Source organism: Desmodus rotundus, chromosome 6, assembly GCF_022682495.2.
Source record: "Desmodus rotundus isolate HL8 chromosome 6, HLdesRot8A.1, whole genome shotgun sequence".
Lineage (NCBI taxonomy): Eukaryota > Metazoa > Chordata > Mammalia > Chiroptera > Phyllostomidae > Desmodus > Desmodus rotundus.
In genome coordinates, this window is record NC_071392.1 from 122,251,520 (window position 1) to 122,277,564 (window position 26,045).

Consider the following 26,045-nt stretch of genomic DNA (forward strand, 5'->3'; position numbering starts at 1 on the left):
ACATAAATAACAATTTGGGAGAAAGCAAAGCCTGATCTCAAAGGGGATATGGAATAAAGTGTAGACACACAAATTTGTTACCACATGACATAATAATCAAGTCATTAATGTCCTCATCCTATTATTCAGGCCTTCATCAAAGTTTCCTTAATTACCTTTTAAAATACTCATTTCTGCTAGGCACAGAGTTTGGAGAAGTAGGTGGGGAGATTCAAAGATGAATAATAAACAAACCTTTCTATGTCAAGTTGCTCACAGTAAAATGTACAAATTTGTGTTTATAATTAGCATCACCCAGAAAAGTGATATTATAGTTTTTTTTTCAATTTTTTTTTTATTGTTATTCAATTACAGTTGTATGCCTTTTATCCCCATCCCTCCACCCCACCCCAGGTGAACCCACCTCCCTCCCCCCTCTCCACCCTCCCCCTTGGTTTTGTCCATGTGTCCTTTATAGTAGTTCCTGTAATCCCCTCTACCCACTGTCCCCGCCCCCACCCCCCCACCCCCGCCCTGGCTATTGTTAGATTGTTCTTAACTTCAATGTCTCTGGTTATATTTTGTTTGCTTTTTTCTTCTATTGTTTATGTTCCAGTTAAAGGTGAGATCATATGGTATTTGTCCCTCACTTCCTGGCTTATTTCACTTAGCATAATGCTCTCCAGTTTCATCCATGCTGTTGCAAAGGGTATAAGCTCCTTCTTTCTCTCTGCTGCGTAGAATTCCATTGTGTAAATATACCATAGTTTTTGGATCCACTCGTTTGCTGATGGGCACTTCGGTTGCTTCCAGTACTTGGCTATTGTAAATTGTGCTGCTATGAACATTGGGGTGCACAGATTCTTTTGGATTGGTATTTCAGTGTTCTTAGGGTATAATCCCAGCAGCGGAATTACTGGGTCAAAGGGCAGTTCCATTTTTAGTTTTCTGAGGAAATTCCATATTGTTTTCCACAGTGGCCTCACCAGTCTGCATTCCCACCAACAGTGCACGAGGGTTCCCTTTTCTCCACATCCTCTCCAACATTTGTTTGTGGATTTGTTTATGTTGGCCATTCTGACTGGTGTGAGATGGTACCTCATTGTGGTTTTAATTTGCATCTCTCTGATGGCTAGTGATGCTGAGCATCTTTTCATATGTCTCTGGGCCCTCTGTATGTCTTCCTTGGAGAAGTGTCTGTTCAAGTCCTTTGCCCATTTTTTAATTGGGTTGTTTGTCTTCCTGGAGTGGAGTCGTGTGAGTTCTTTATATATTTTGGAGATCAGGCCCTTGTCAGAGGTATCATTGGCAAATATGTTTTCCCATATTGTTGGTTCTCTTTGTAATTTGGTGCTGTTTTCTTTAGCCATGCAGAAGCTTTTTATTTTGATGAGGTCCCATTTCTTTATTCTTTCCTTTATGTCCCTTGCTTTAGGGGATGTGTCTGTGAGGATGTTGCTGTGTGGAATGTCTGAGATTTTCGTGCCAATGTTTTCCTCAAGGACTTGTATGGTGTTACGGCTTATATTTAAGTCTTTTATCCATCTTGAGTTTATTTTCGTGTATGGCGTAAGTTGGTGATCGAGTTTCATTTTTTTGCATGTAGCTGTCCAGATCTCCCAACACCATCTGTTGAAGAGACTGTTTTTGCTCCATTTTATGCTCCTGCCTCCTTTGTCAAATATTAATTGATCGTATAGATTTGAGTTTATTTCTGGGCTCTCTATTCTGTTCCATTGGTCTATGTGCCTGTTTTTATGCCAGTACCAGGCTGTTTTGATTACAGTGGCCTTGTAATACAGTTTGATATCAGGTATTGTGATCCCTCCTGCTTTGTTCTTCTTTCTCAAAATTGCTGCTGCTATTCGAGGTCGTTTATGGTTCCATATGAATTTCTGCAATGTTTGTTCTATATCTGTGAAATATGTCATGGGTACTCTAATAGGGATTGCATTGAATCTACAAATTGCTTTGGGTAGTATGGCCATTTTGATGATGTTAATTCTTCCAATCCATGAACATGGTACATGCTTCCATTTGTTTGTAACTTCCTTAATTTCTTTCTTCAGTGTTGTGTAGTTTTCTGAGTACAGGTCTTTTACCTCCTTGGTTAGGTTTATTCCTAGGTACTTTATTTTTCTTGTTGCTATATCGAATGGGATTTTTTTCCTGATTTCTGTTTCTGCAGTTTCGTTGTTGGTGTACAGGAATGCCTTTGATTTCTGGGTATTGACTCTGTATCCAGCTATTTTGCCAAATTCATTTATTAGGTCGAGTAGTTTTTGAGTGGAGTCTATAGTGTTTTCCATGTACACTATCATGTCATCTGCAAACAGTGACAGTTTCATTTCCTCCTTTCCAATTTGGATGCCTTTTATTGCTTTTTCTTGTCTGATTGCTCTGGCTAGGACTTCCATTACTATGTTGAATAGGAGTGGTGAGAGAGGGCATCCTTGTCTTGTTCCTGATCTTAGTGGGAAAGCTCTAAGTTTTTGTCCATTGAGTGTGATGTTGGCTGTAGGTCTCTCATATATGGCCTTTATTATGTTGAGGACTGCTCCCTTTATTCCCACTTTGCTGAGTGTTTTTATCAGAAATGGGTGCTGTATCTTATCGAACCCTTTTTCCGCATCTATTGATATGATCATGTGATTTTTGTCTTTGCTGTTGTTGATGTGATGTATTATGTTTATTGATTTGCGAATATTGTACCATCCTTGCATCCCTGGGATGAATCCCACTTGGTCATGGTGGATGATCTTTTTAATATATTGCTGGATGCGGTTTGCTAATATTTTGTTGAGAATTTTAGCATCTATGTTCATCAGTGATATTGGCCTGAAGTTTTCTTTCTTCGTTGTGTCTTTATCTGGTTTTGGGATTAGAATGATGTTGGCTTCATAAAAAGAGTTTGGGAGTCTTCCATCAGTTTGGATTTTTTCGAATAGTCTGTGAAGGATAGGGGTTAGTTCTTCCTTAAATGCTTTGCAGAAATCTCCTGTGAAACCATCTGGTCCAGGGCTTTTGTGTGATGGGAGTTTCTTGATGACTGCTTCAATTTCCTTTGCTGATATTGGTCTGTTCAGGTTTTCTGCTTCTTCTTCAGTCAGTTTTGGAAGATTATATTTTTCTAGAAATGTGTCCATTTCATCTAGATTTTCAAATTTCTTAGCATATAGGTCTTCATAGTACTTTCTTACGATCCTTTGTATTTCTGTGGTATCAGTTGTAATCTCTCCACTTTCATTTCTAATTCTGTTTATTTGGATCCTCTCTCTTTTCTTCTTGATAAGCCTAGTTAAAGGCTTGTCGATTTTGTTTATCTTTTCAAAGAACCAGCTTCTGGATTCATTGATCCTTACAATTGTGCTTTTGGTCTCTATGTCATTTAGTTCTGCTCTGATCTTGGTTATTTCCTTCCTTCTGCTTGCTCTGGGCTGTCTTTGTTGTTGTTCCTCCAGTTCTTGTAGGCATAGGGTTAGGTTGTTTGTTTGAACTGTTTCTAACTTCTTAAGGTAGGCCTGTATTGCTATGAACTTCCCTCTCAGGACTGCCTTTGCTGTGTCCCATAGGTTTTGGGTTGTTGTGAGTTCGTTTTCATTTGTTTCCAGGAAGTTTTTGATTTCTTTCCTAATCTCGTTCTTGACCCATTCATTGTTTAATAGCATGCTATTCAGTCTCCATGATTTTGAGTGTTTTGGGTTTTTACCCTTGGCGTTGGTTTCTAGTTTCAGACCCTTGTGGTCAGAGAAGATGCTTGATATGATTTCAATTTTCTTGAATTTGTTGAGGCTTGCTTTGTGTCCTATCATGTGGTCTATCTTTGAAAAAGTTCCATGGACACTTGAAAAGAATGTGTATTTTGCTTCTTTGGGATGAAAAGCTCTATATACATCAGTTAAGTCCATTTCATATAGGGTATTGTTAAATGACACAATATCCTTGTTGATCTTTTGTTTGGAAGACCTGTCCATTTTTGATAGTGGGGTGTTAAAATCCCCTACTATAATTGTGTTGCTGTCAATATCTTTCTTGAAATCCTCCAAGATTTTCTTTATGTATTTGGGTGCTCCTATGTTGGGTGCATATATATTTACAATGTTTATGTCTTCTTGGTGGATTCTTCCTTTGAGTATTATGAAGTGACCTTCTGGGTCTCTCTTTATGGCCCTTCTTTGGAAGTCTATTTTGTCTGATATGAGTATTGCTACCCCTGCTTTTTTTTCCTGTCCGTTTGCTTGGAAAATTTGTTTCCAGCCCTTCACTTTCAGTCTGTGTAAGTCTTTTGTCCTGAGATGGGTCTCTTGTAGGCAGCATATGTGTGGGTCATGTTTTCTTATCCATTCAGCTGTTCTATGTCTTTTGATTGGAGCATTTAATCCATTTACGTTTAAGGTTATTATGGATAGGTAGTTATTCATTGCCATTTTTTCCTACCTGTGTTCCTCTTTCTTTCTCTTTTCCTTCCTTTCCTTAAAGCAGTCCCTTTAGCATCTCTTGCAGAGCTGGTTTGGTGGAGCTGTATTCTTTTAGACTTCTTTTGTCTGGGAAACTCTTTATTTGGTCTTCTATCTTGATTGAGAGCCTTGCTGGGTAAAGTAGTCTTGGTTGCAGGCCTCTGGTTCTCATTATTTGGAATATTTTTTGCCATTCTCTTCTGGCTTGGAGCGTTTCCATTGAGAAGTCAGTTGCTAACCTTATTGGGGCTCCCTTGTATGTTACTTCCTTTTTCTCCCTTGCTGCCTTTAAGATCCTCTCTTTGTCTTGGAAATTTGCCATTTTAATTATGATGTGTCTTGCAGTGGGTCTCTTTGGGTTCCTCTTGTTTGGGACTCTCTGTGATTCCTGGATTTGGGTGACTTTTTCTCTCCTCAGATTAGGGAAATTTTCCATCATTACTTTTTCAAACAGGTTTTCTATCCCTTGCTCTTCTTCTTCTCCTTCTGGTATTCCTATTATACGGATATTGTTACGTTTCATGTTGTCCTGCATTTCCCTTATTGCCTCTTCATTCTTTCTGAGCCTCTTTTCCTTTTCTTGCTCCTTCTGGGTGTTTTTTTCTACATTATCCTCCAGCTCGCTGATCCGATCCTCTGCTTCATCAAGTCTGCTTTTAATTCCTTCTACTGTGTTCTTCAATTCAGAAATTGTATTCTTCATTTCCTCTTGGCTCTTGTTGATATTTTCTATTTCCTTTTTCATGTTGATATAGTTTGCAGTGAGTTCATTGTAGTTTCCTTGTAGTTTCTGGTAGTTCTCTTTGAGCTCAGAGAGCTCAGTGAGCTTCCTGATGACCATTGCTTTGAACTCAGTATCTGATAGTTGACTTGCCTCTTTTTCAGTTAGTATTCTTTCTGAGACTTCCTCCTTTCCTTTCATTTGGGAATTGTTTCTTTGTCTTCCCATTGTTTGTGAGGCTCTTCTTGTTGGCCTCTGCTTTTTAAATTGCTTTGTTCTGACTCCCTGGGATTATGATATGAACTTCTATGGTAGAATGCCAGTGGGATTCGGTGGTGCTGTCTCCTTACTCTCCTGTGCTCACTGGTCTTGAGCTGACGTTTATGTGTTTAACACGGTCTAACTCTAGTCTTTTCAGCACTCCAGGTTTTGTTGTCTCACCTGTGGGAAAAAGAGAAAGGGGGGGAGAAAGAAAAGAAAAAAAAAGATGGGAAAGAGGGAAAAAGGAAATAGGAAAGGATGAAAGGAAGAAAGGAGGGAAGAAGGAATAAAGAAAGATCGGAGGCAAGATAAGAAGGAATTTTAACAAAAATTAAAACATAGAAATAGATAAAAGAAGGCAGGAAGAAGACATAAAAATGGTAAAGGATGGGAGGAAGAAGGAATGAAAAAAAAAAAGAGAGAGAGGAAGAAGGAATTCAGGGGGAAAGGAGAAAAAAAAACAAAACTTCTGTTGGCTTTAAACCGGTCAGGTCATTTCTGCTGGTGTCCTGTCTGTGCAACGGGAGGGGGTGGTTGGAAGGATTGGTTTCACTTTTCTCCCTTCCTGGGTCACACTCTTTACTGTTTTGTAGGTGTGGTCCCTGGCAGGCAATCAGGCCGTTGATCAGCCAATCCAGCAGCTTTGTTCTTGGGACAAGCAAGCGGCAGCTCCAGCCGCTTTGGCTTGGGACGCGTGCGCGAGCAGCAGGGGAATCCAGCTGCTTTGGGTTTGTGACGCTATTTGTGCCCTGAGCGCGCAGCCAGCCGACCCGATCGAGCCGCCGGGGCTTGGGACGCTGGCGCGCAGGCAGCGGGTTCAGCCGCCTTGGCGTTAGGACACTCGCCAGCAGCTTTGTGCTTGGAAAATGCGCATCCAGCTGGCCCTGCGCTTGGTGAGCGCGCAGCCCGCCGAGCCAGAGGCTCTCTGCTTGGGGGCCGATCCAGCCGCCCTGGGCTTGAGTCTCTCGGGTGGGCGGGGCCGCCCTGGGACTGAATCACGCGGCACTCGGTTCCGACGTTTTGGGCCTGTGGGTGGAGCAGCTAGTCTCTGCTCCAAAAGATCTCGGAGGTTTCAGGTGTGGGCGCCCCTCCGGGGTTTCATGTATGGGCCCCGTTCGCTAATCTGCACGCCCGCGTGCGCGACCGGACCTCAGGTGAGCGCAGGTGCTGCTTATCCTGCGCTCGCAGTCCACGGGCGGAGCGGGGAGGGGCACCAGGGGCCTCGGCTACTACCGAGAGTTCTCTAACTAGCCCCTGAGTGTCTCTATTTTCTTTTTCTTTTTGAGAAATTCCTCCTTTTCAAGCCCCCCTGGTCCAATCAAGCACCTGGGTGCTCACAGCTCCGCCTGGCCCTCTCCCAAGACTCCTGCAGCAGCCCCTGCGCCAGGGCTGGCGCTTCTGCCGCCCTTGTACCGCGCGGTCCTGGGTCCCGGGGACCTTATTGTCCTTGAGCACTCTTCTTACCATCAGATCTTTCAATGTCCTCTATCTTTGGTCTCTGATCTTCGTATGTGCTGGAATACTGTTGGCTGTTCGCTCTGCTCCTCAGATCAGCTAGGTATTTCCCTGGCGTTGAGGGGAAGTGGATTCCGCTCCCACCTATGTTGCCGCCATCTTCAACCCCCCCCCCCCATATTACAGTTTTAAGACCTTGCTTTAAATAGTCACAGGTAGCTGATGTAAATTTTTTTATACTCCCATACTCACACTGTGGATTGCTTTGCTAGGGTTTTGTGTGTGTGTTGGGGGTGTTATTAATTTTTTTATTTCCTTTTTAAAGATATTATTTATTTATTTTTAGAGAGAGAAGAAGGGAGACAGAAAGAGAGGGAGAGAAACATCAATGTGTGGTTGCCTCTCACACTCCCCCCACTGGGGACCTGATCTGAAACCCAGACATGTGCCCTGACTCCTGACTGGGAATCGAACCAGTGACCCTTTGGTTCACAGGCCAGCACTCAGTCCACTGAGACATACCAGCCAGGGCTGCTTTGCTAGTTTCTAATTGCCCCCTTATTATTTTTAATTTTCTGGATTCCCTTTACTCTTTCCTGGATCTCCTTAATCCTCTTTAATAGCATCATTTACTTAACCTAATCGGAATGCCCACGTACTCACCAGAGTCATATAGAAAACTCTCATCCCATTCACCCTTACTTTAGCAGGTGTACCAATTAGTTTTTGCTGTATAACAAACCACCCCGAAAAACATTGTGTTATTTCTCAGAATTCTGTGTGCTGGTTGGGTAGTTTTACTAGCCTGGCTTGGTGAGGACTCGATGATCTAGGATGGCCTTACTCATATATTTGGGACCTTGGCCAGGATGGCCAGGTTGGAAGCTTCTCTCTGTGTGGCCTGTCATCTTCCAGCAGGTTTTCTCAGCCTTTTTAACATGGTGGCCTCCGGGTTCCAAAGAGAAACAAAGACAGAAAGTCCCAGGTTCGAGTGCTTTTCCTGCATCTGACTGGCATCAAAGCACGTCACATGCCCAAACCCAGGTCCAAGATCCGTGTGGAGAAATAGTCTCTCCATCTCCATGGAGAAGCTGAAGGGTCACATTGCAAAGGGACATGATACAGGGAGGGAAAGCTTTGTGGCCATTTTTGCGAATGGTCTGAGGAGCCTGGAGAAGGAGCAGCCGGTGTTTTAGAAGGGTCCCACCTCCTTTTTAGTCACAGCTCATTGGCTAGAATTAATCATATGGAACCCACAACAGACACACACAAAGGAGGGTAAAAAGTAAAGCCTCCATGCATTAGCTGCTGTGTTTGTCTCAAATAACAGAGTTAGAGCTCATTTACATACTTGTTATGAATTTCAAAGACACCATGAATTTCCATCTTCAGCCTTTCAGTGATCGGAGGCTGGTCTTCTAATGGAATAGATAGAGATGCGAGGGAGGAGGGGGGGTTGTATGAAGTGGTTTACGTGTTCTGAAGTGAAATGGTGACTGTGCTGCCTGCTGATCACATACAAACTTCCAGCCTCTCGTGACATTGCATGTCACATTTCCTGATCCTGGGATCCCCTTTACCCATGTCACTTAATAAGAATCCTTATCCTTTAAGCCCAACTCAAAAGTCCTCTCCAGGAAGCCAAACCAGCCTTCGTATGAGCACATTTATTTCCAAGATAATTTGGTTAAAGCTGAGTTACTGGTTTTGAGTGACTAATATTGGGCTGTGATGTGCATTGTTCAGTCAAAGGGAAAATTGAATTACCATTGTTACTTGCTGTGGCCCTCAGTAAATAAAGCTTGCTCCTTGCCCTCTCTTGCATAATGTAGTGCTCCTAGTTTAGAATTCATAGGCCATCTAGAGGTTAGCCAAGGTCAGAACGCTCTGCAGCTGCTAATACCATCAGTGTCTTATCTGCTGTGAAATAGAACAACTCCTTAAATGTGTAGGGAGCTGCTGTGTCCCAAGAGCATGCTGTCCCTTCAACCTTGAGAGCCTCCTTCACATAGATTGTAGGCATGGCTCTTCTTGGTTGGGGAAACTCCTTGAAATATAATTTGTGAGTTTGTCTGGTTTTATAGTAATTGGTTGAAACAGGTCTTGAAGTTAATCCTTTCCACTCTGAGTGTACTTTTGTCCACAAGACTGTGTCCATGTGTCTTCTATAATCATGAGGTATCCTGTGTAGATAAATATGTGTATTGATAGATGTTTGAAATTAGACTAAAGTTTCATGTTTGGTGTTCTTTTTCCCCATATACTATATGTTTTGGTGACATAGATACCTCTGGTTGTGCCTATCAGGCTAAAACTGTAACACGTTTGGGATGTGTCCCCACCTATAAACCTTCACACTTTGTAAAGTTTTACTGAAGAAGTGAGTCCTTATGAGCATGTGAGGAGATTGTTATGGCTGTGGTGGAAGAGACTGGTTTAAGTTTGGGAGGCAGCAGTTAGCGAAGACTCCTTGACTGCTGGTTTTGCATTCATAGCATCTGTTTTTGAGGCTTAGAACCTCTGTGTTCATTACCTAAAAATAGTTGTGAACCAGCATTTTATTCCATGGGGCCCAGAGGAAATGACAGTTCTGTAGCCAGTCACTTAAGCTTTGGAAAGAAATATACTACTTTGGGAGAGAACCAAGATGGCGGCGTAGGTAGACACTCTGCGCCTCCTTGTACAACCAGAACTGACAGAAAATCGAACGGCAAGGGGGTCCAACACCAAGGAAACACAAAATAAACATTCATCCAGACCGGTAGGAGGGGCGGAGACGGGCACCGGGGTGGAGAGGACTCGAGTGGCTGTGGCGGGACTGAGACTGGCGGAGTGTGGGACGAACGGCCCAGGCAGTCCCAGCACTAGCGGACCCTGTGGACCCACATTCACGCAGATAAACCGAGAGGGCCGGACTCGGTGTGGTGGAGAGTGGGGCAGGCAGAGCAGTGGGTAGCACCCTGCAGCCCCACATTCGTGCATAGATAAACCGGACGAACGGCGGGGAGCGAAGCAGACCGCACAACCCAGGGCTCCAGCTCAGGGAAATAAAGCCTCAAACCTCTGATTGAAAATGCCCGTGAGGGTTGGGGCGGCAGCAGGAGAGACTCCCAGCCACACAGGAGAGGTCGTTGGAGAGACCCACAGGGGCCTGGAGTGTGCACAAGCCCACCCACTCGGGAACCAGCACCAGAGGGGCCCAGTTTGATTGCGGGTATGGGAGTGAAAGACTGAAATCCCGAGGAGAGTGAGGCAGGTGCCATTGCTCCCTCTCCGCCCCTCCCCCACGTACAGCGTCAGAGCACAGTGACCAGCGTTACCCCGCCCCGATGAACACCTAAGGCTCCGCCCCTTAAAGTAACAGAAGCGCCAAGACAAACAAACAAAAAAAAAATGGCCCAAATGACAGAACACTTCAAAGCTCCAGAAAAAATACAACTAAGCGACGAAGAGATAGCCAACCTATCGGATGCACAGTTCAAACCACTGGTTATCAAGATGCTCACAGAATTGGTTGAATCTGTTCGAAAAGTAGATGAAAAAATGAAGCCTATGCTAAGAGAAACAAAGGAAAATGTACAGGGAACCAATAGTGATGCGAAGGAAACTGGGACTCAAATCAACGGTGTGGACCAGAAGGAAGAAAAAAACATCCAACCAGAAAAGAATGAAGAAACAAGAACTCGGAAAAATGAGGAGAGGCATAGGAACCTCCAGGACATCTCGAAACGTTCCAACATCCGAATTATAGGGGTGCCAGAAGGAGAAGAGGAAGAACAAAAAATTGAAAACTTATTTGAACAAATAAGGAAGGAGAACTTCCCTAATATGGCAAAGGAAATAGACTTCTGGGAAGTCCAGAAAGCTCAGAGAGTCCCAAAGAAGCTGGACCCAAGGAGGAACACACCAAGGCACATCATAATTACATTACCCAAGATTAAACGCAAGGACCTACATCCAAGATTACTGCATCCAGCAAAGCTATCATTTAGAATGGAAGGGAAGATAAAGTGCTTCTCAGATAAGGTCAAGTTAAAGAAGTTCATCATCACCAAGCCCTTATTATATGAAATATTAAAGGGAGTTACCTAAGAAAAAGAAGATAAAAATAGGAACAGTAAAAATAACAGCAAACTCACAGTTATTAACGACCACACCTAAAACAAAAACAAGAGCAAACTAGGCAAACAACTAGAACAGGAACAGAACCATAGAGAAGGAGGTCACATGGAGGGTTGTCAATAGGGGAGTGGGAGGGGGAGAGGGGGGGAAAGATACAGAGAATAAGTAGCATAGATGATAGGTGGAAAATAGACAGGGGGAGGGTAAGAATAGTGTAGGAAATGTAGAAGCCAAAGAACTTATAAGTATGACCCATGGACATGAACTATAGGGGGGAATGTGGGAGGGGGGGTGGGCAGGATGGAGTGGAGTGGGGGGGGGGATGGGACAACTGTAATAGCATAATCAATAAATATATTAAAAAAAGAAATATACTACTTTGCAGAGAACTCAAAATGTATCTTGATGTACTACACTTAGGTCACAGGTACAAATACAAGGTCTGAGGGCCAAATCCAGCTCTCCACCTTGTTTTATCCTGCTTGGCACCTTGTTTCTACCCAGTGGCAGCACAAAGGTCTTGCTTAACTGTTAAGGGGTAGTTACATTTATACAGTCCTAAAGTTACGTTCAGCCCTTTGAAGGCAACCGCGAGTCTGATGTGGCCCCTGATGAAAATGAGTTTGACACCCCTGACCTAGGTTAAAACACAACCACAAAAGTCAGTGGGAGTTAAAGCTTTAAGACCATGCCAAGGAGGTCATCAGGAGTCATAAAATCTTGGAGAGAGAATCCTAATCAATTATTCAAATCTGCAGAGAACTGAATGAGGGAAACAGGGCCCGAGGTCCAGTTGGAGGGAACTTTCACGCGCCATCAGCATGTGGGTATAGACTTTCCATCTCCTGAGATCTGTGTGGTCACACCACTGGGGAGATTTCCATGGCATCTCCCTGGACACTGGGCTGTGGGCCAAGCCACATCTTCACTCCCTGCCAGGACTCTAGTCTGGGAGTCAAAGAATGACTCTACAGAGGTCTGATGAGATTAGATTGCGGGTGCTCTATATACTTCACGTAGTGCTTTCCATTTACCCGGAAGCATCATAATTTTCCAACACATGTTTGTTATCAATGGATGTGTTTTAAACCCATGGTAGTCATTTCACACATTGCCAAGTAACAGTTTTCTGCTAGCTGATCTCATCAGATAAACTTTACACCTTTCCTGGAATACGTGGGTTAGAACACTAAAGATTGCCCACGCAGCAGTCTCAGGTACAGGCGCACCATGCGTTTGTCTGTTTAATCACCACTCGACGCATAGAGGAAGGATTTAGGAGACAGAAGGGATTGGGAATATAACTAAAGTTATTACTGGCACTTGAATTTGTCTTAAAAATATCAATTTACTTCCATGAATGCCATGCTGACCTTAACCATGTTTCTGTCTGTTCGCTTTGGGAGACGAAAGTGCCAACAGGATGAACCGTTTTGATCAGCGGCCTTGCAATTTCAAAGTACATTTAAAGTTACTCTCTAAGAACTAATATGCAGTGATTCCATTTTCCTGATTGTATTTTTATGAGTCAGTTTTATATCCCACTGCTTATCTGATTTGAAAACGGTTGTAATGTCTGAAGAAAGTTAATATTGAGTCTTGCCAAAATCTTAATAAACTTAGTCTTGAACTAATATTTCAGGCTTGTGCGGGATTTCTGTATGCTAAGATAGATTTTAATATTACAGAAATGCAATAGTGACCTTTCCATAAAGCCTTAATAAAATTACTTTGTGATATAAGCTGCAGAAGTGATGGGAACTTTCCTGAATGAGAGAATGGGTGATTTATCTGCATTTTGTAGTTTTATCTTGCCTCTCTTTTCTTCAGATCTCTGATGTTTTTCTTAAGCCAAACAAGAGTAGTTTTCATTTACTCTAAAGAACAAGCACAGGATTTCCAGAGCCATGTTTTGCCTTTGCACAGCGTCGTCTGACCGCTGAGGTGTCTGTGATCTTGTCAATTCTAATAATCTCCATGCTATTAAAAGAAGTTGAGGTAGAAAATTTCACCCATGTTTCAAGTATATAAGATTAAAAACACATTTGTGGGTGGCATGTAGCAGCTGTTGAGCACCAGAGCAGTGTACAGTGGTATATGACAGGTGTTGAGCAAGGATACTGTATCCAGTTTATAAAATTAAAGTGATGAATGTTTGGCAAACAAACGACAACTTCTCAAAGTTAAAATGTTGGCTGGTGTCCTGAAATTGAAATTCTTTGTTTCCCAGAGACTGGCATATAGATGACCAAAAATGACCAAACTCTGAAGCCCATAGCTTTAACTTCATAATATTTTCCACTGGTTCCAGTTTAGGGTAGAAAAAAGTCTTAAGTGTACTTCAGAATGAATCATTATTTTCTAAACTACTTTTTCTGGTCTCCTTGATGGCTTGTCTCTTTCAAGTACACAGATCAAAGACAAGATGAAGTCTGTTTAAGGAGTAGATAGTTATGCTTTTTATTAGCTTCAAGACACTTTGCCAATGCAAAATCAAGGAGGCATTTCCCAAGCAATCAATCACTCTGTATCTAACAGTTTACCACCGGAATTTTAATCAATAGTCTTATATAGAATAGAAATCAAAATGCATGTCACTGCACACTTGAAGTCGAGGGACTGTTTAGACATCTTTGAGTCAGAAGAATGTGGAAAGAGGCTGTTGGGTCCTCCCTAGGGATGGACTAACCCAGCTTTATTTTCTGAAAAGACATTAGGGAAGCATTTAACGTACCATCTCCCCCAGTGCAACAGTCCCTGTATAGCTCTAAGAACAGAGGGACATCTAAATCCTTAAATGACTGGAAGCATCTTCTCTGAAATTTAGAAGTTATAATTTTCATTGCAAAATAAGTTATTGTTTTCCTAGTGTCAATTTAAAAGCTACAATCCTGAGACCAATAATCCTTCTTACATAGTTTTTGCTCCAAATGAACACAGAATGTCCTTATGGCTTCTTCTTCCCTGTAAGTGATTTTCAATATGTGACATGAGTGAGAAGGGGGAGGGGATGGCTGTTGGAGAGGCAGTTCAAAGATATGATTGAGTCACAGCTCCACCAATAGGTTGTGAACTCTGCCTAGTTCACCAGTTCTTTGTGTCTGTTCCCACCCAGTTACAGGAAGAACTCAGATTAACTCTGAAATCCATGGGAACTTGTTTTTATCAGCTATTGCTTAAATGGTTTTACTTCCTTCACCAGCTTTCTGTTTTGTAAATATGCTTCTTAAAATTGTGTCAAGAGGTGTCAAATATTCTAAAGCAATCATGGGACCTAAATTAGTTTGCTGAGATGGGGAAATCCCTTGATAGATATTCTACCCAAGACTGCATTAGGTGATTTAGTTTGTTAAGTTGATTAAGGTATAAACAGCTACCTCTTCACCATTAGCTCATTAAGGTTAGAGTTCATCAGAAATTCAGATGTTTTTAGTAAAAAAAATAAACAGGTTGGGCTTCCGGCCAAGATGGAGGTGTAGGTAGACACACTGCGCCTTCTTGCACAACCAAAAGAAGGACAACAACAATTTAAAAACAAAAAAACAACCAGTACTGACAGAAAATCGAACTGCATGGAACTCCGACGACCAAGGAGATAAGAAACATTCATCCAGACTGGTAGGAGGGACAGAGACGGGCAGCCAGGGCGGACCCAGGGAGGTGGCAGATTGTGGAACCAGGCAGGCAGTGCAACAGCTAGTAGACCCTGCAGACCCATATTCGCACATAGATAACCTGGGAGGATCGATGGGGGAGCGAAGCAGACGGCGCAATCCAGGGCTCCAGCTCAGGGAAATAAAGCCTCAAACCTCTGAGTGAAAACACCTGTGGGTGTTGAGGCGGCAGAGGCAGAAACTCCCAGCCTCACAGGAGAGTTTGTTGGAGAAACCCACAGGGGCCTAGAATGTGCACAAGCCCATCCACCCACTCGGGAAACAGCACCAGAGGGGCCCAGTTTGATTGTGGGTAGTGGAGGGAGTGAATGAAATCCGGCAGAGTGGAGCAAGTGCCATTGCTCCCTCTTGGCCCCTCCCCCATATACAGCATCACAACACAGCAACCAGTATTACCCTGCCCCGGGGAACACCTAAGGCTCCGCCCCTTTATGTAACAGGCACGCCAAGACAAAAAAAAATGACCCAAATGAAAGAATAGATCAAAGCTCCAGAAATAATACAACTAAGCAATGAAGACATAGCCAACCTATCAGATGCACAGTTCAAAGCACTGGTAATCAGGAAGCTCACAGAATTGGTTGAATTTGGTCGCAAATTAGATGAAAAAATGAAGGCTATGCTAAGAGAAACAAAGGAAAATGTACAGGGAACCAATAGTGATGGGAAGGAAACTGGGACTCAAATCAACGGTGTGGACCAGAAGGAAGGAAGAAACATCTAACCAGAAAAGAATGAAGAAACAAGAATTCAAAAAACTTAGGAACCTCCAGGACATCTTTAAATGTTCCAACATCCGAATTATAGGGGTACCAGAAGGAGAAGAGGAAGAACAAAAAATTGAAAACTGATTTGAACAAATAATGAAGGAGAATTTCCCTAATCTGGCAGAGGAAATAGACTTCCAGGAAGTCCAGGAAGCTCAGAGAGTCCCAAAGAAGCTGGCCCCAAGGAGGAACACACTAAGGCACATCATAATTACATTACCTAAGATGAAACAGAAGGAGAGAATCTGAGAAGCAGCAAGAGAAAAGGACACAGTTACCTACAAAGGACTTCCCATAAGACTGTCAGCTGATTTCTCAAAAGAGACCTTACAGGCAAGAAGTATTCCAAGTCATGAAAGGCAAGGGCCTACATCCAAGATTACTGTATCCAGCAAAGCTATCATTTAGAATGGAAGGGCAGATAAAGTGCTTCTCAGATAAGGTCAAGTTAAAGGAGTTCATCATCACCAAGCCCTTATTGTATGAAATATTAAAGGGATTTATCTAAGGAAAAGAAGATAAAAAATATGAATAGTAAAAATGACAGCAAACTCATAGATATTAACAACCACACCTAAAACAAAAGCAAACTAAGCAAACAACTAGAACAGGAACAGAACCACAGAAATGGAGATCACATGTAGAGTTATCAACAGGGGAGTGGGAGGGGGAGAGAGGTGGGAAAGGTACAGAGAATAAGTAGCATAAATGGTAGGTAGAAAATAGACAGGGGAAGGGTAAGAATGGTATAGGAAATGTAGAAGCCAAAGAACTTATATGTATGACCCATGGATGTGAACTATAGAGGGGGAATGTAGGAGGGAGGGGGTGGGCAGGATGGAGTTGAGTGAAGGAGGGGAATGGGACAACTGTAATAGCATAATCAATAAATATATTTTTTAAAAAAGAAAAAAAAACAGGTTGTTCTTTTTTTTTGTCCTGTAGTATGTTGTTGTTGCTTTTAAACCTCCATGAAGATCTTTGCATTGATTACTTTTACATAAATCTTGATAATTTGACCCATTCGTCCATGCAGTCATTGTTTCAGTGAGCTCAGCTCAGGATGTATTTGGGCATCTGAAGTGCTAGAAGGGGTAGCAGTGGAGGTGAGGAGTGGAGTGCTGGAGAGGAGAGAAGAATGGTGATCCCACAATATCGCCACATTAGGAAGACTTGGAAGCAAAAAGGATGGAGGACAAAAGGAGGGAAACAGGCACAGGTGGAAGGAGGATCAATGGAGTGTAGGGTGAAGATGGGAGTTAAATTCCAGAGAAGTTGAAAAAAATTAGAAATAAAAGGACATTGAGTTTGAAGACCAAAAAGTCCAGCTACTCAAAAATTCATTTTGGACAGAATATTTGTGGAAGATTCCATATTTTGAGACATTTACAGTGAGTTGATAGTTAGGAAGTGGTGATGTTGATCAAACTTGCTTTTATTATTTAAAGGAAATTGGCCATGGGAAGGCATGGCACAGATGGCCAAAATATATTTTGATTATAAGCTGTTCTCTTTTTAAAACTTCATGAGATGTTTTGTTCACAAAACCAGTTTAACTTATCATTCATGTAATGACCATAATTGGATCCTATTTTTCCCCCATTTTACCTGAGAGGTTGGTTTCAATTAGGGCAGAATAAAAATAAAAACATATGTAATAGCTTACCCATACTTAAAATTTCATCAAAGTTACACAGAGGCAGCCACATTAATTTTGTTTAAACATCCACCGCAGATATTCCAAAACACCACAAAAGGCCAACTAATGTCATGGACCAAGTGGCTACATCCCAGTGTTTTGATAAAATTAAGTTTCCTCTATGACATTTAAAATACTTTTTTTAAAAAAGCTAAGAATTAAAGACACGGTGATCTTTTTAACCTGCATTTTTTTTAGAATAGCATTAAGACTATAAATAAACCTTTCTATAAAGAAATAAATAAATTCATTTTTCTTTTGGATAATATAAACTATTTCCTGATTTTGAGGCTGAGGTAACAAGGATGTCTGTCCTCAGGTGAGTTTGGAGTAGGGAATTGGAGAGTGATAGTAATACAGGCATCGCCTTTATGGAAGCAATCCTTAGTTTTGGTTTAGCTACCTCTAATTAAATCAGCTTAAATACAGTCTCAGGAAAAGATGACTTGCCCTCATCTTGGTTCGAGACCTATCTTCAAAGTGTTTAGCTGAACTTAAAGAACTTTCATGGTGAGAACCAAGGTCAGACAGTGGGAGTTTAAAGTCAAAAGGTTTAAGTTCTAATTCTACCATAATTTGGGAGGGTATGCTTTTCACATTTTGCAGCTGGGGTATGATTTCTAACTTAAAGAGAGTATGTGAAAATACTTGGTCAAATGCAAGCCATTGAATCGATGTTGAGTGCTTTCTTCTGCTGTGAGAGCTGTAGGAAGTTCAGTGGGTTGACGGCAAATAGCCCCCAACATCTGCATTTACTGGTGAGTGGTGGCAGGAACCACTTTTATTTTTCATTCCTGCAGGAAGTCCAGCTTCTCTCACCTAATGAGAATGCCATCCTTCTAGTCTCTAGGTCAGGCTGTTGACTTCTCTCTGGTGTCTTTGAAACTTGCCTGCAATTTTGAGCATTTCAGAATGGGTCAAACTTTACCCCTTGAGAAACAAAATAATTGATTGCAGATGTGAGGACCAAAGCAATTTTCAGTAACTCTGCTTATTAGTGTCAACACATGAGGGAACTGAGGGCTTGACCAACAAAGGGGCAGGGAATTTAGTTAAAGAAGCTCCGTTTTGCTCTTTTTTCTCACCCTGTTGATCTGGCTTGAATTAAAAGTTAGAGACATTTGCTAAAATGAAATACAACTGGAACTCTTGGGAATCACTTCACATCCGACTTCTCTGACCCCTGATATCCTTCCCATTGCCTCTGGGCCTTGTTAGAGAGAGGGATGTTTTTCAGTGTCTATAAAAGCGAGAGAAGCAAACACATTGAAAAATAATCCAGTAAAAGCACACAGTGTATGAAAGGCACAATTATTTGAAGGTTTTGACCTTACTAGAATTGGGCAAGCATTTGGCATCTTGAAAGTCTGCTTTGATACTGAAGAGCTGTCCTAGAAATGTCACCGAGTCATTAGCCTGTCACCCGCTCTTCAGTGCACAATAGTACTGCATTGTTTTAATCTTACTTGGAGCCATCTGAATGTGGCTTTCATTTTAGGAAGTAAAACATACTTCAGGAAGGATATATATGGTTTTTAAATAACATCTATGTTTATTTGGAGCCCAAATAATGTTTAATCAAACTGATCAGAGCTAGAAGGGATTAGAAAAATGACTGTTTCATCCTCTAACTTTTACAGACAAGGAAACTAAGCTTCCAAGAGCTTAAGGGGCTTCCTGAAGGTCACAGAAGTAGTTGGGACAGAGCTGGGGCTGAAATCCAGGTCATCCATCTCTGATTGTCCTGCTGTTTCCATTCCAGCAGGCTGAATAGGTCATATTAATTTAATATTAATTGTGGAACAGATGTTATATATAATTCAATTCAGACCCATTTTTTAAGGTGTGGCCAAATTACTTATAGAACCATAAAATTTGGATCATTCTAATTTTCTTTTCTCATGTCGCATTAGAAGATGTATATCAAATTGTATGAACGTTGGTGCTGGTATTTCTTAGGAGAATGACAGGGAAGCAGATGAAATGTTCAGTCTCCTGCTGGTCTATCCGACAGAGCCGAAGACGGCACACATTCTAATACGTACACCTAGTTTTTACGTGCACTCACACTTACAGAAACCAGTGCACACGGGATGTTTTCTGCTTCATTAAAAATAATGGTTAATGATAGGATGCCACACCTGGAAAAAGAAAACAAAAAACCTGGCAAGATAACACATTTTTTATAAATGAACTCAAGTGAAGGATTCTGCTGCTTTTTCTTTGCAGACTAATTGTATATTTTTGCATTTAAAAAATGAAATGATTGGAGATTTTTTGAAAGAATTTGCATGAACACATAATACAATATACAGATGACGTATTATAGAATTGTATACTTGAAGCCTAATAATTTTATTAACCAACGTAACCCCAGTAAATTTAATAAAAATATATTTAAAAAACAAACACACAAAAAAGAATTTGCATGAATAGAAAAAATAAAGTCAACCATCTACAACCTTAAGTTCCATGTAATTTTTTCTCAATAGCTCCATTTTATTAGTTCCATTTCTATCCTCCCTTTAAGCCTTTGGAGGATGGAGGTGAAACATTTTGAACATCTAAGTGAGGAGGCAATTGAATTTGTGTGAGACTCGAGGTTTGTTTAAGCTACATGTCTTTGACCACAGGTTGTTTTCAAGTCATGTGGTACTCTCGTGTGTATGAACTTATAAAAGCTGTTCACTCCGGGTACCTTTTAGCTCAGAACCGAAGGGAAAATGCTGTGTTTTCTCCTCTCGTGGTCTGGACTCAGTTCCAGTGTCCATGGGCTTACCCTCCATCCTCATCTTGTGACTCCTGTGTAGTAACAGCCAAGACCTGTTTATAAAATTGCTGTTTAAATAACAGGAATCTTGATTAAATTTAAGAGCCCGTTGTCTGTGTATGTTTATTTTAATAAGAAAGTAGTTTTTAAAATAAAGAATTCTTCAAGTCCCTGAGTTTGTGCCTGCCCTGAGGCCAAAGCTGTTTCCCTGTCTTCCTAGAGCCACATCTTGCAGCCCTCAGTCTTATTCCATACATACGCCTGAGGGAACGTTCTGATGGATTATTCAAGCAAAGATAAAATAAAAATCTTTCCTTTGAAGTACTCAGAAAACTAAGGTAAAATTGGGCCTCTAAAGACAGCATTCTCTCTTGGTACCTATGGTTTGTGTTGGTGATATTTTGCCTAATAATTGTGGGAGAGCCAGTTCAAGGGCAAAGGAAGGGCAAGGTATGAAAGACTGGGCATAGAAAAGAGGAGGACCTTGTGAACAGCCCAGGGAGTCTCCTCTACAGAGGCCATCGCTATGGATAAGAAAACCATATACTCCATACGAACACATCCAGGGTGTGGCCCCACCTCAGGACCCAGATGCCAATCTGAGCAGATCTAAAGGAGAATCAGTGGTCAGAGGTTTGAATTAAGGGCTGGACATAGCAGAGGGCGGTGGGATGTACAGCCAAGAAGTTACTCATAGGCCCCGCCAGGCTGCAGAACCCAGTGAAGAGTGGAAACTTGTTTTACAGGCTGGGTTCCAGCCTGGCCCCAGGGGGCAGCAGGAGATGAGTTGGGAACAAGAGACTGGGAACAGCATTTCAAACTCCTGGAGGGGAGAGCGGATACACAAAAAAGTGGTACCACATGTGCATTTGGGTTACTTGAGAAGAATTTATTGTCCTCTGCCTTGGTTGTTTTTAGGCTTGGGTGAGAGCCCCTCCACAGAATTAGGTATTCATTCATTGTATCATTCATTCATTCTATCACTCATTCATTGTTTACTGGGTGCCCACTGTGTGGTGAACACTATGGGTAACCAACAAGGCTGGCTTCCCAGAGTTCCTCCTGTAGTGAAGATACAGAGAAGCAACTGTTTACAATGTAGCACAGTGGTTTCTACACAAGGGAGTACAGGGTGCTTGAGTAGAAATACAGGAGTGGTACCTACCCAGTTTCTCCTGCTGATTCTCACAGGAAAACCAGAACTGACCAAGTTTAGGAGAGAGGTTCAGGAATGTGAAGGAAAGAGAAAAATGCAGAATACTCCATCTTATTTAGGGCAGTGGCTGAAGTCTGACAATTCCAGAGAGAAGAATGTAAATGGAAGTGACGGTTTTTGCGCATCATTTGAGATGCTACTGCTTTTCGATGTAGCCAAAGGCATGTGTCTTCTGGAACCCTCCTGTTTTAATGTGATCTTTTTCATTGTCTCTTTCGTAAATGAGGGCTCCTTAAAGACTAAGTTTGTTGGTTGAACCTTTATTTACCCAATCTTTTCTTTCTGGGTTCTTAGGAGAAATATTAGCATTCATAGCTTATAGTTATCAGGGACCATAAAGGTTTGGCTCAAAAGAAGGAAGTGCTTAAAGTTTCTTGTTGGTGACTACAATGTCTACATTGTAAATTAAATAGATGTTGTGTTGACTGAGTTTTCGGTTCTGTCACCCTTTGTTTGCTTTCTTCAAGTCTCCAATAACCCTTAACTGGTTTCTTCAGACTTAGCTCTTAAAGATAAGGCTTGAAAGAAATGGTTGAGGAAGTTAACCATTTAGTTTAGGTCCTCAGTATCTACTCTCGGTCTGGATTGGAAAGCAAGTGCCAGGACCCAGAATCTCCATTTCCTCAATTTTGCATTGCCTCCACATGGTATGTCTTTATTGCGTACCTGAGGTTTAGTCCCAAATTCCTAGCAAGTCTCTTTCCTTCCCTCCTGAGCTGGCCTAGGCTACAGTTAAAAATCAAAAGACCCTTTTTCCTTCTTCTTCTTCCTTTTTTTTTTTTTTGGCCTTTTTCCTTTTGATGAAGATTTAATCCAAGGCAGATTTTTTTAAACTTTAGCTGATCTCAGAATCACCTGGCCAGCTGGATACACCATTGACCTCTGGCCCCACCCCAGATTTTCTGATTCAAAGGTCTGGGTGGGGCCTGATATTGTACATTTCTGTTAAGCTTCCCAGACGATGTTGCTGTCTGGCATGGGGCCTAATTTTTCTCTGTTCTTTCCCCTGTGCTCCTGGTTTGAGTCCCCATGTTGGCTATCTGGATTGTACCGTCAATAGCTCGAAGGCTGTTCCAGATAAGAAGTGAGGCTGAGGTCAACCCAAGCGCCCATTCTCATAGTCCCCACCCTGGAACCCCTGGGCTCTCCGGGGACAAAGCCCCAGGCTTCTATCTAGCTGCACAATTAAGAACACCATGAAACAAGGTCCAAGAGAGACAGTTCTTTGTATAATCTATTTGTGATCCCCACCTAAAACAGTGTGTAATCTGTCATGTTGCCATTTTGTTTTCTATTCCCCAGACCTTATCAGAACCCTCGTTGTGGGAGTGAGAAGGATTGAACTCTCCCAAACGTGGCTGTATGGGGCTAATACCTGCCGCTCGGGGAGAAGTTGTTTCCGTGCATGGTAAACCGTACACAGTACCCAGTACTCTGTTAGTTCTAGTCTTGAAAACAGGGACAGATTCTACTTTGGACAAAAAGAAAAAAATCCACCCCTTTGTTTATAAGTATCCCAGGTTTGCCTAATTGTCTTATTTCTTAGTAGTGTTGTATTTCTCAGGACTGTTGAAGTTAACTCTGTTTATCTTAAAATACTCAGTAATAAAAAATACTCATGAAATCCCTTCTGTTGTTTGCTGTGCCCCCTTAGTCAGTGAAGTCAGAAGTACTTTATTTCAGAGGCAGAGAAGAAATCAGATGGCTTTACTTTGCAGAATTTTTATATTATGTAAAAAAAGTCTACTAGAACAGGTTTGTTATTTCATGGAGTCAGAGAAAAACCCAATTAATTTACATATTTCTTTCTCCAGGTTTCTCCCACACGCACTATATATTTTCATATTCTAAAGGTTGACTCATCTTACTCTCTGTCAAACAAAAATTGCTGTTTAGCAGTCATGTCTAATTCACTTCTCTAAAAGTCATTAATAGGCAAAGTATCTCCTATTAATGAAAGGTCAGAATACTAATAAGCCAGGGACTTACTGAACATTTAGGAATAAGACATCTCAGAAGACCTCATATGTAGGGAGTCAGGCCTGGTGCTCTCTACCTCGGTCCCCCAGGATGGCTCCCTAAACCCAGGCCTCTGCCTGCGCCCTTTAGAGCAACTGAACGACCAAGGAAGAGGTGAAGAGCTAGGCCTTATCAGGCCAGAAAACCCCAGTCATAGACAACTACTTCTAACACAATTTCAGCCATTTAACACGTTCAAGAGGATGTTGGAGAGCTGGCACATAAACGTAGCTGTCATTCCCAAGGCAGATGCTGACGACAAACAACCTATGTCCAAACAATCTTTTGAAACAGATCAGTTCTTTACCTGGGAAATTACATACCTCACTGGATTCTAATTTCTTTGAAAAGTGGTCATTAGGCCTGAATTCTATGTTTACAGTTATTCATTATAGTTAAATTAAACTGATCCAAAATATCCCACATAACCGAGCATTTACGTTTTATAATACTCTGTATCATGAAACCTATAGGTGATCGTAAGTACCACCTAATAAATTTATAAAGGCAATTCATTTTAATATTTCTCATCTATTTCATAATTTGTTTTGATTTTAAGAAAGTTACATTTGCCTCCTAATTATGATGACCGTTAAGATGGAGAGAGAGACAAAGATTAGATGTTTGCTGTTTTCATTTTATTCCTATTCAGTTTGTGGAGTTTTTTTTTTAATTCCAGGAAATTATTTTAAATCAGGAGATGCTTTATTGATAAAAATATACTTATTATATACTTAGGATAAATTTAATAGATTTTTCATGGCAAAGGCCTTAGGCCTTTTGTAATTCAAAACACATAAAACACTGACCCCAGCACCACCAAAAACTGTCTTATTCTAAATGTAAGTATAGTGGAGGTTTCAGAGATCACACCAAAATTTTTGTCAGTATTATAAAGTAACTCCTTCCTAAGAATGAATCAAAACTGATGTGTGTGAAGGCTCCTGGTGTACAGTCAAGATTTTAACTCTTGAAAAGAAAAGGACATTTTATAGCTATATCAGCCTCTTCCTACAGTTGGTTCGTGGCAGGAATTGTGGTGGAAAGCATGCACGTTATTTAAAAATTGATTTATGTCAAAAATAAAATAATATTTTAATATCTTCTCTTTGGAGAACATTTTTCTTGAATATAAAAATTAAAATCACTGTGAATATTTTAAAATACAGAAAGTATTAAAGGAAACAAAAATCACGTAAAATTCTGACACCGAGATGTAACTAACTACAGCTTATATCTTGGTATATGCTTTGCTAGTCTTTTCCCCCATTAAAAAAACATGTGTCCTCCGGCAAAGCGAAAGGTCACCAGTGATTCCAGTCAGGGCACCTGCCTGGGTTGCCAGCCAGGTCCCTGTTTGGGGCGTGTTCGAGAGGCAGCTAATTGATGGTTCCCTCACACATCCATGTTTCCCTCGGTCTCTTTCTTTCTTTTTAAAAAATATTTTATTTACCTATTTTTAGAGGGCGGGAAAGGGAGGGAGAAAGAGAGGGAAAGAAACATCGATGTGAGGGAAACATTGATCAGTTGCCTCTCTCATGCACCCTGACCCAAACTGAACCCAGCAGCCAGGCATGTGCCCTGACTGGGAATCAAACCTGTGACCTTTTGCTCCACAGAAGGACACCCAACCAACCAAGCCACACCAGTCAGGTCTCCCTCGATCTCTTTCTCCTTCCCTCCTCCTCCCTCTAATTAAAAAATAAATAAATAAATAAATAAATAAATAAATAAATAAAATACTAAAGATTTGTATATGAGAAATATATATATAACAGAAAAATTTGGATCATTCTTTCAGACACTTTTTTACTTGCTTAATAATGTGTTCAGAGCATTTGTAGTTGTTTGACAAGAGTTTGAATACTTTTAGAAACTCTTCTAAATTTATTGTTTAGCAAATAACTGTTCTTGAAAGCATTATTTTTAATGGGCACAGAACATTTAAATACTATAGTATATTTAACCAATTGCTTAGTGATGCTCATACAAGGACAATATTTTTCTACCATAAATAGCACAGCAGTGTGTATTATTCTACTACATAGATTTTCTATGCATTTACTTAGGATAAATCCTGCTGGTAGAATAACTAGATCAAAAACATGGACATTTCAAGGCCATAGAAATGTATAGCAAAATTCTTTTCCACCAAACTATACAAGAATGCCCTTACCCCCCAACCCTCAATAACGTGCCTATTATCATTTTTTTAATCTTACCTCTTTTATATATATTTTTGAAAAGGTTATTTAATGGCTTGATGAAAATGGAGGCATTTCTAGCAAATGGGGAAAATTGTCATCAATGGTGCTATAGATCAGTGTCAAATCAGATTTTTACTTGAAATAAAGCCATTTATTTAACAGCTCTAGATGAGCTGACCTAGCTGTCCATCTGTTTTTAGAAATATAAGGATATCTTATTTAAAGATTGAAGAGCAAGACATTTTAATCTGCTTCATAGAGTCAACTAATTGACTTTTATATCAGTGGAAATTTTATCTCAATGCTGTGTTCTGGAAAACAACCTTGGTTGTTCTCATCATGGGGTCATCTGAGATTCTGGGTTATTTGGTTTAATGGGATTTGTATGTTTGGATAGGGGAGGGATTAATTCCTTATGGAACTTATGAAAGTGAAAGATAGAAGTTACACTTAAGAAATTTATAAATTTATTATTTGAATGTTATATGCTATCAAGTGGAAGCAAATGCTTTTTCAAACAAACTCGTTTCTTCACAAATAGAAACAAAAAGTGGAGAATGCCTTGGTTGGCTTGGGGGAAGCTGCAAATTTTATTTAAAGTTTGTATTCATTGCTGAGGGGGCAAAATCATTAAAAGACATCTGAATCCAGGAGAATGGTGCACTGTAGAAATATCTTTACTCTTCAAAGGGGCTTTG

The 26,045-nt window shown here is 41.0% G+C and overlaps 1 protein-coding gene across 24 annotated transcripts in view; it reads left to right on the forward strand.

Annotated features, from left to right (window-relative positions):
- PLCB4 (phospholipase C beta 4) overlaps positions 1-26,045 on the forward strand; it is a 397,020-nt gene that overhangs the window by 206,673 nt on the left and 164,302 nt on the right. For 15 of the 24 annotated variants that reach the window (XM_053926118.1, XM_053926124.1, XM_053926125.1 and 12 more), the window contains one exon: positions 22,424-22,529. The exons of the other annotated variants lie outside the window; for them this stretch is intronic. In XM_053926118.1, the coding sequence (XP_053782093.1) occupies positions 22,527-22,529 (3 nt within the window). In that variant the 5' untranslated portion in view covers positions 22,424-22,526. The remainder of the gene's footprint in view (positions 1-22,423; positions 22,530-26,045) is intronic. 24 annotated transcript variants of the gene reach the window in all.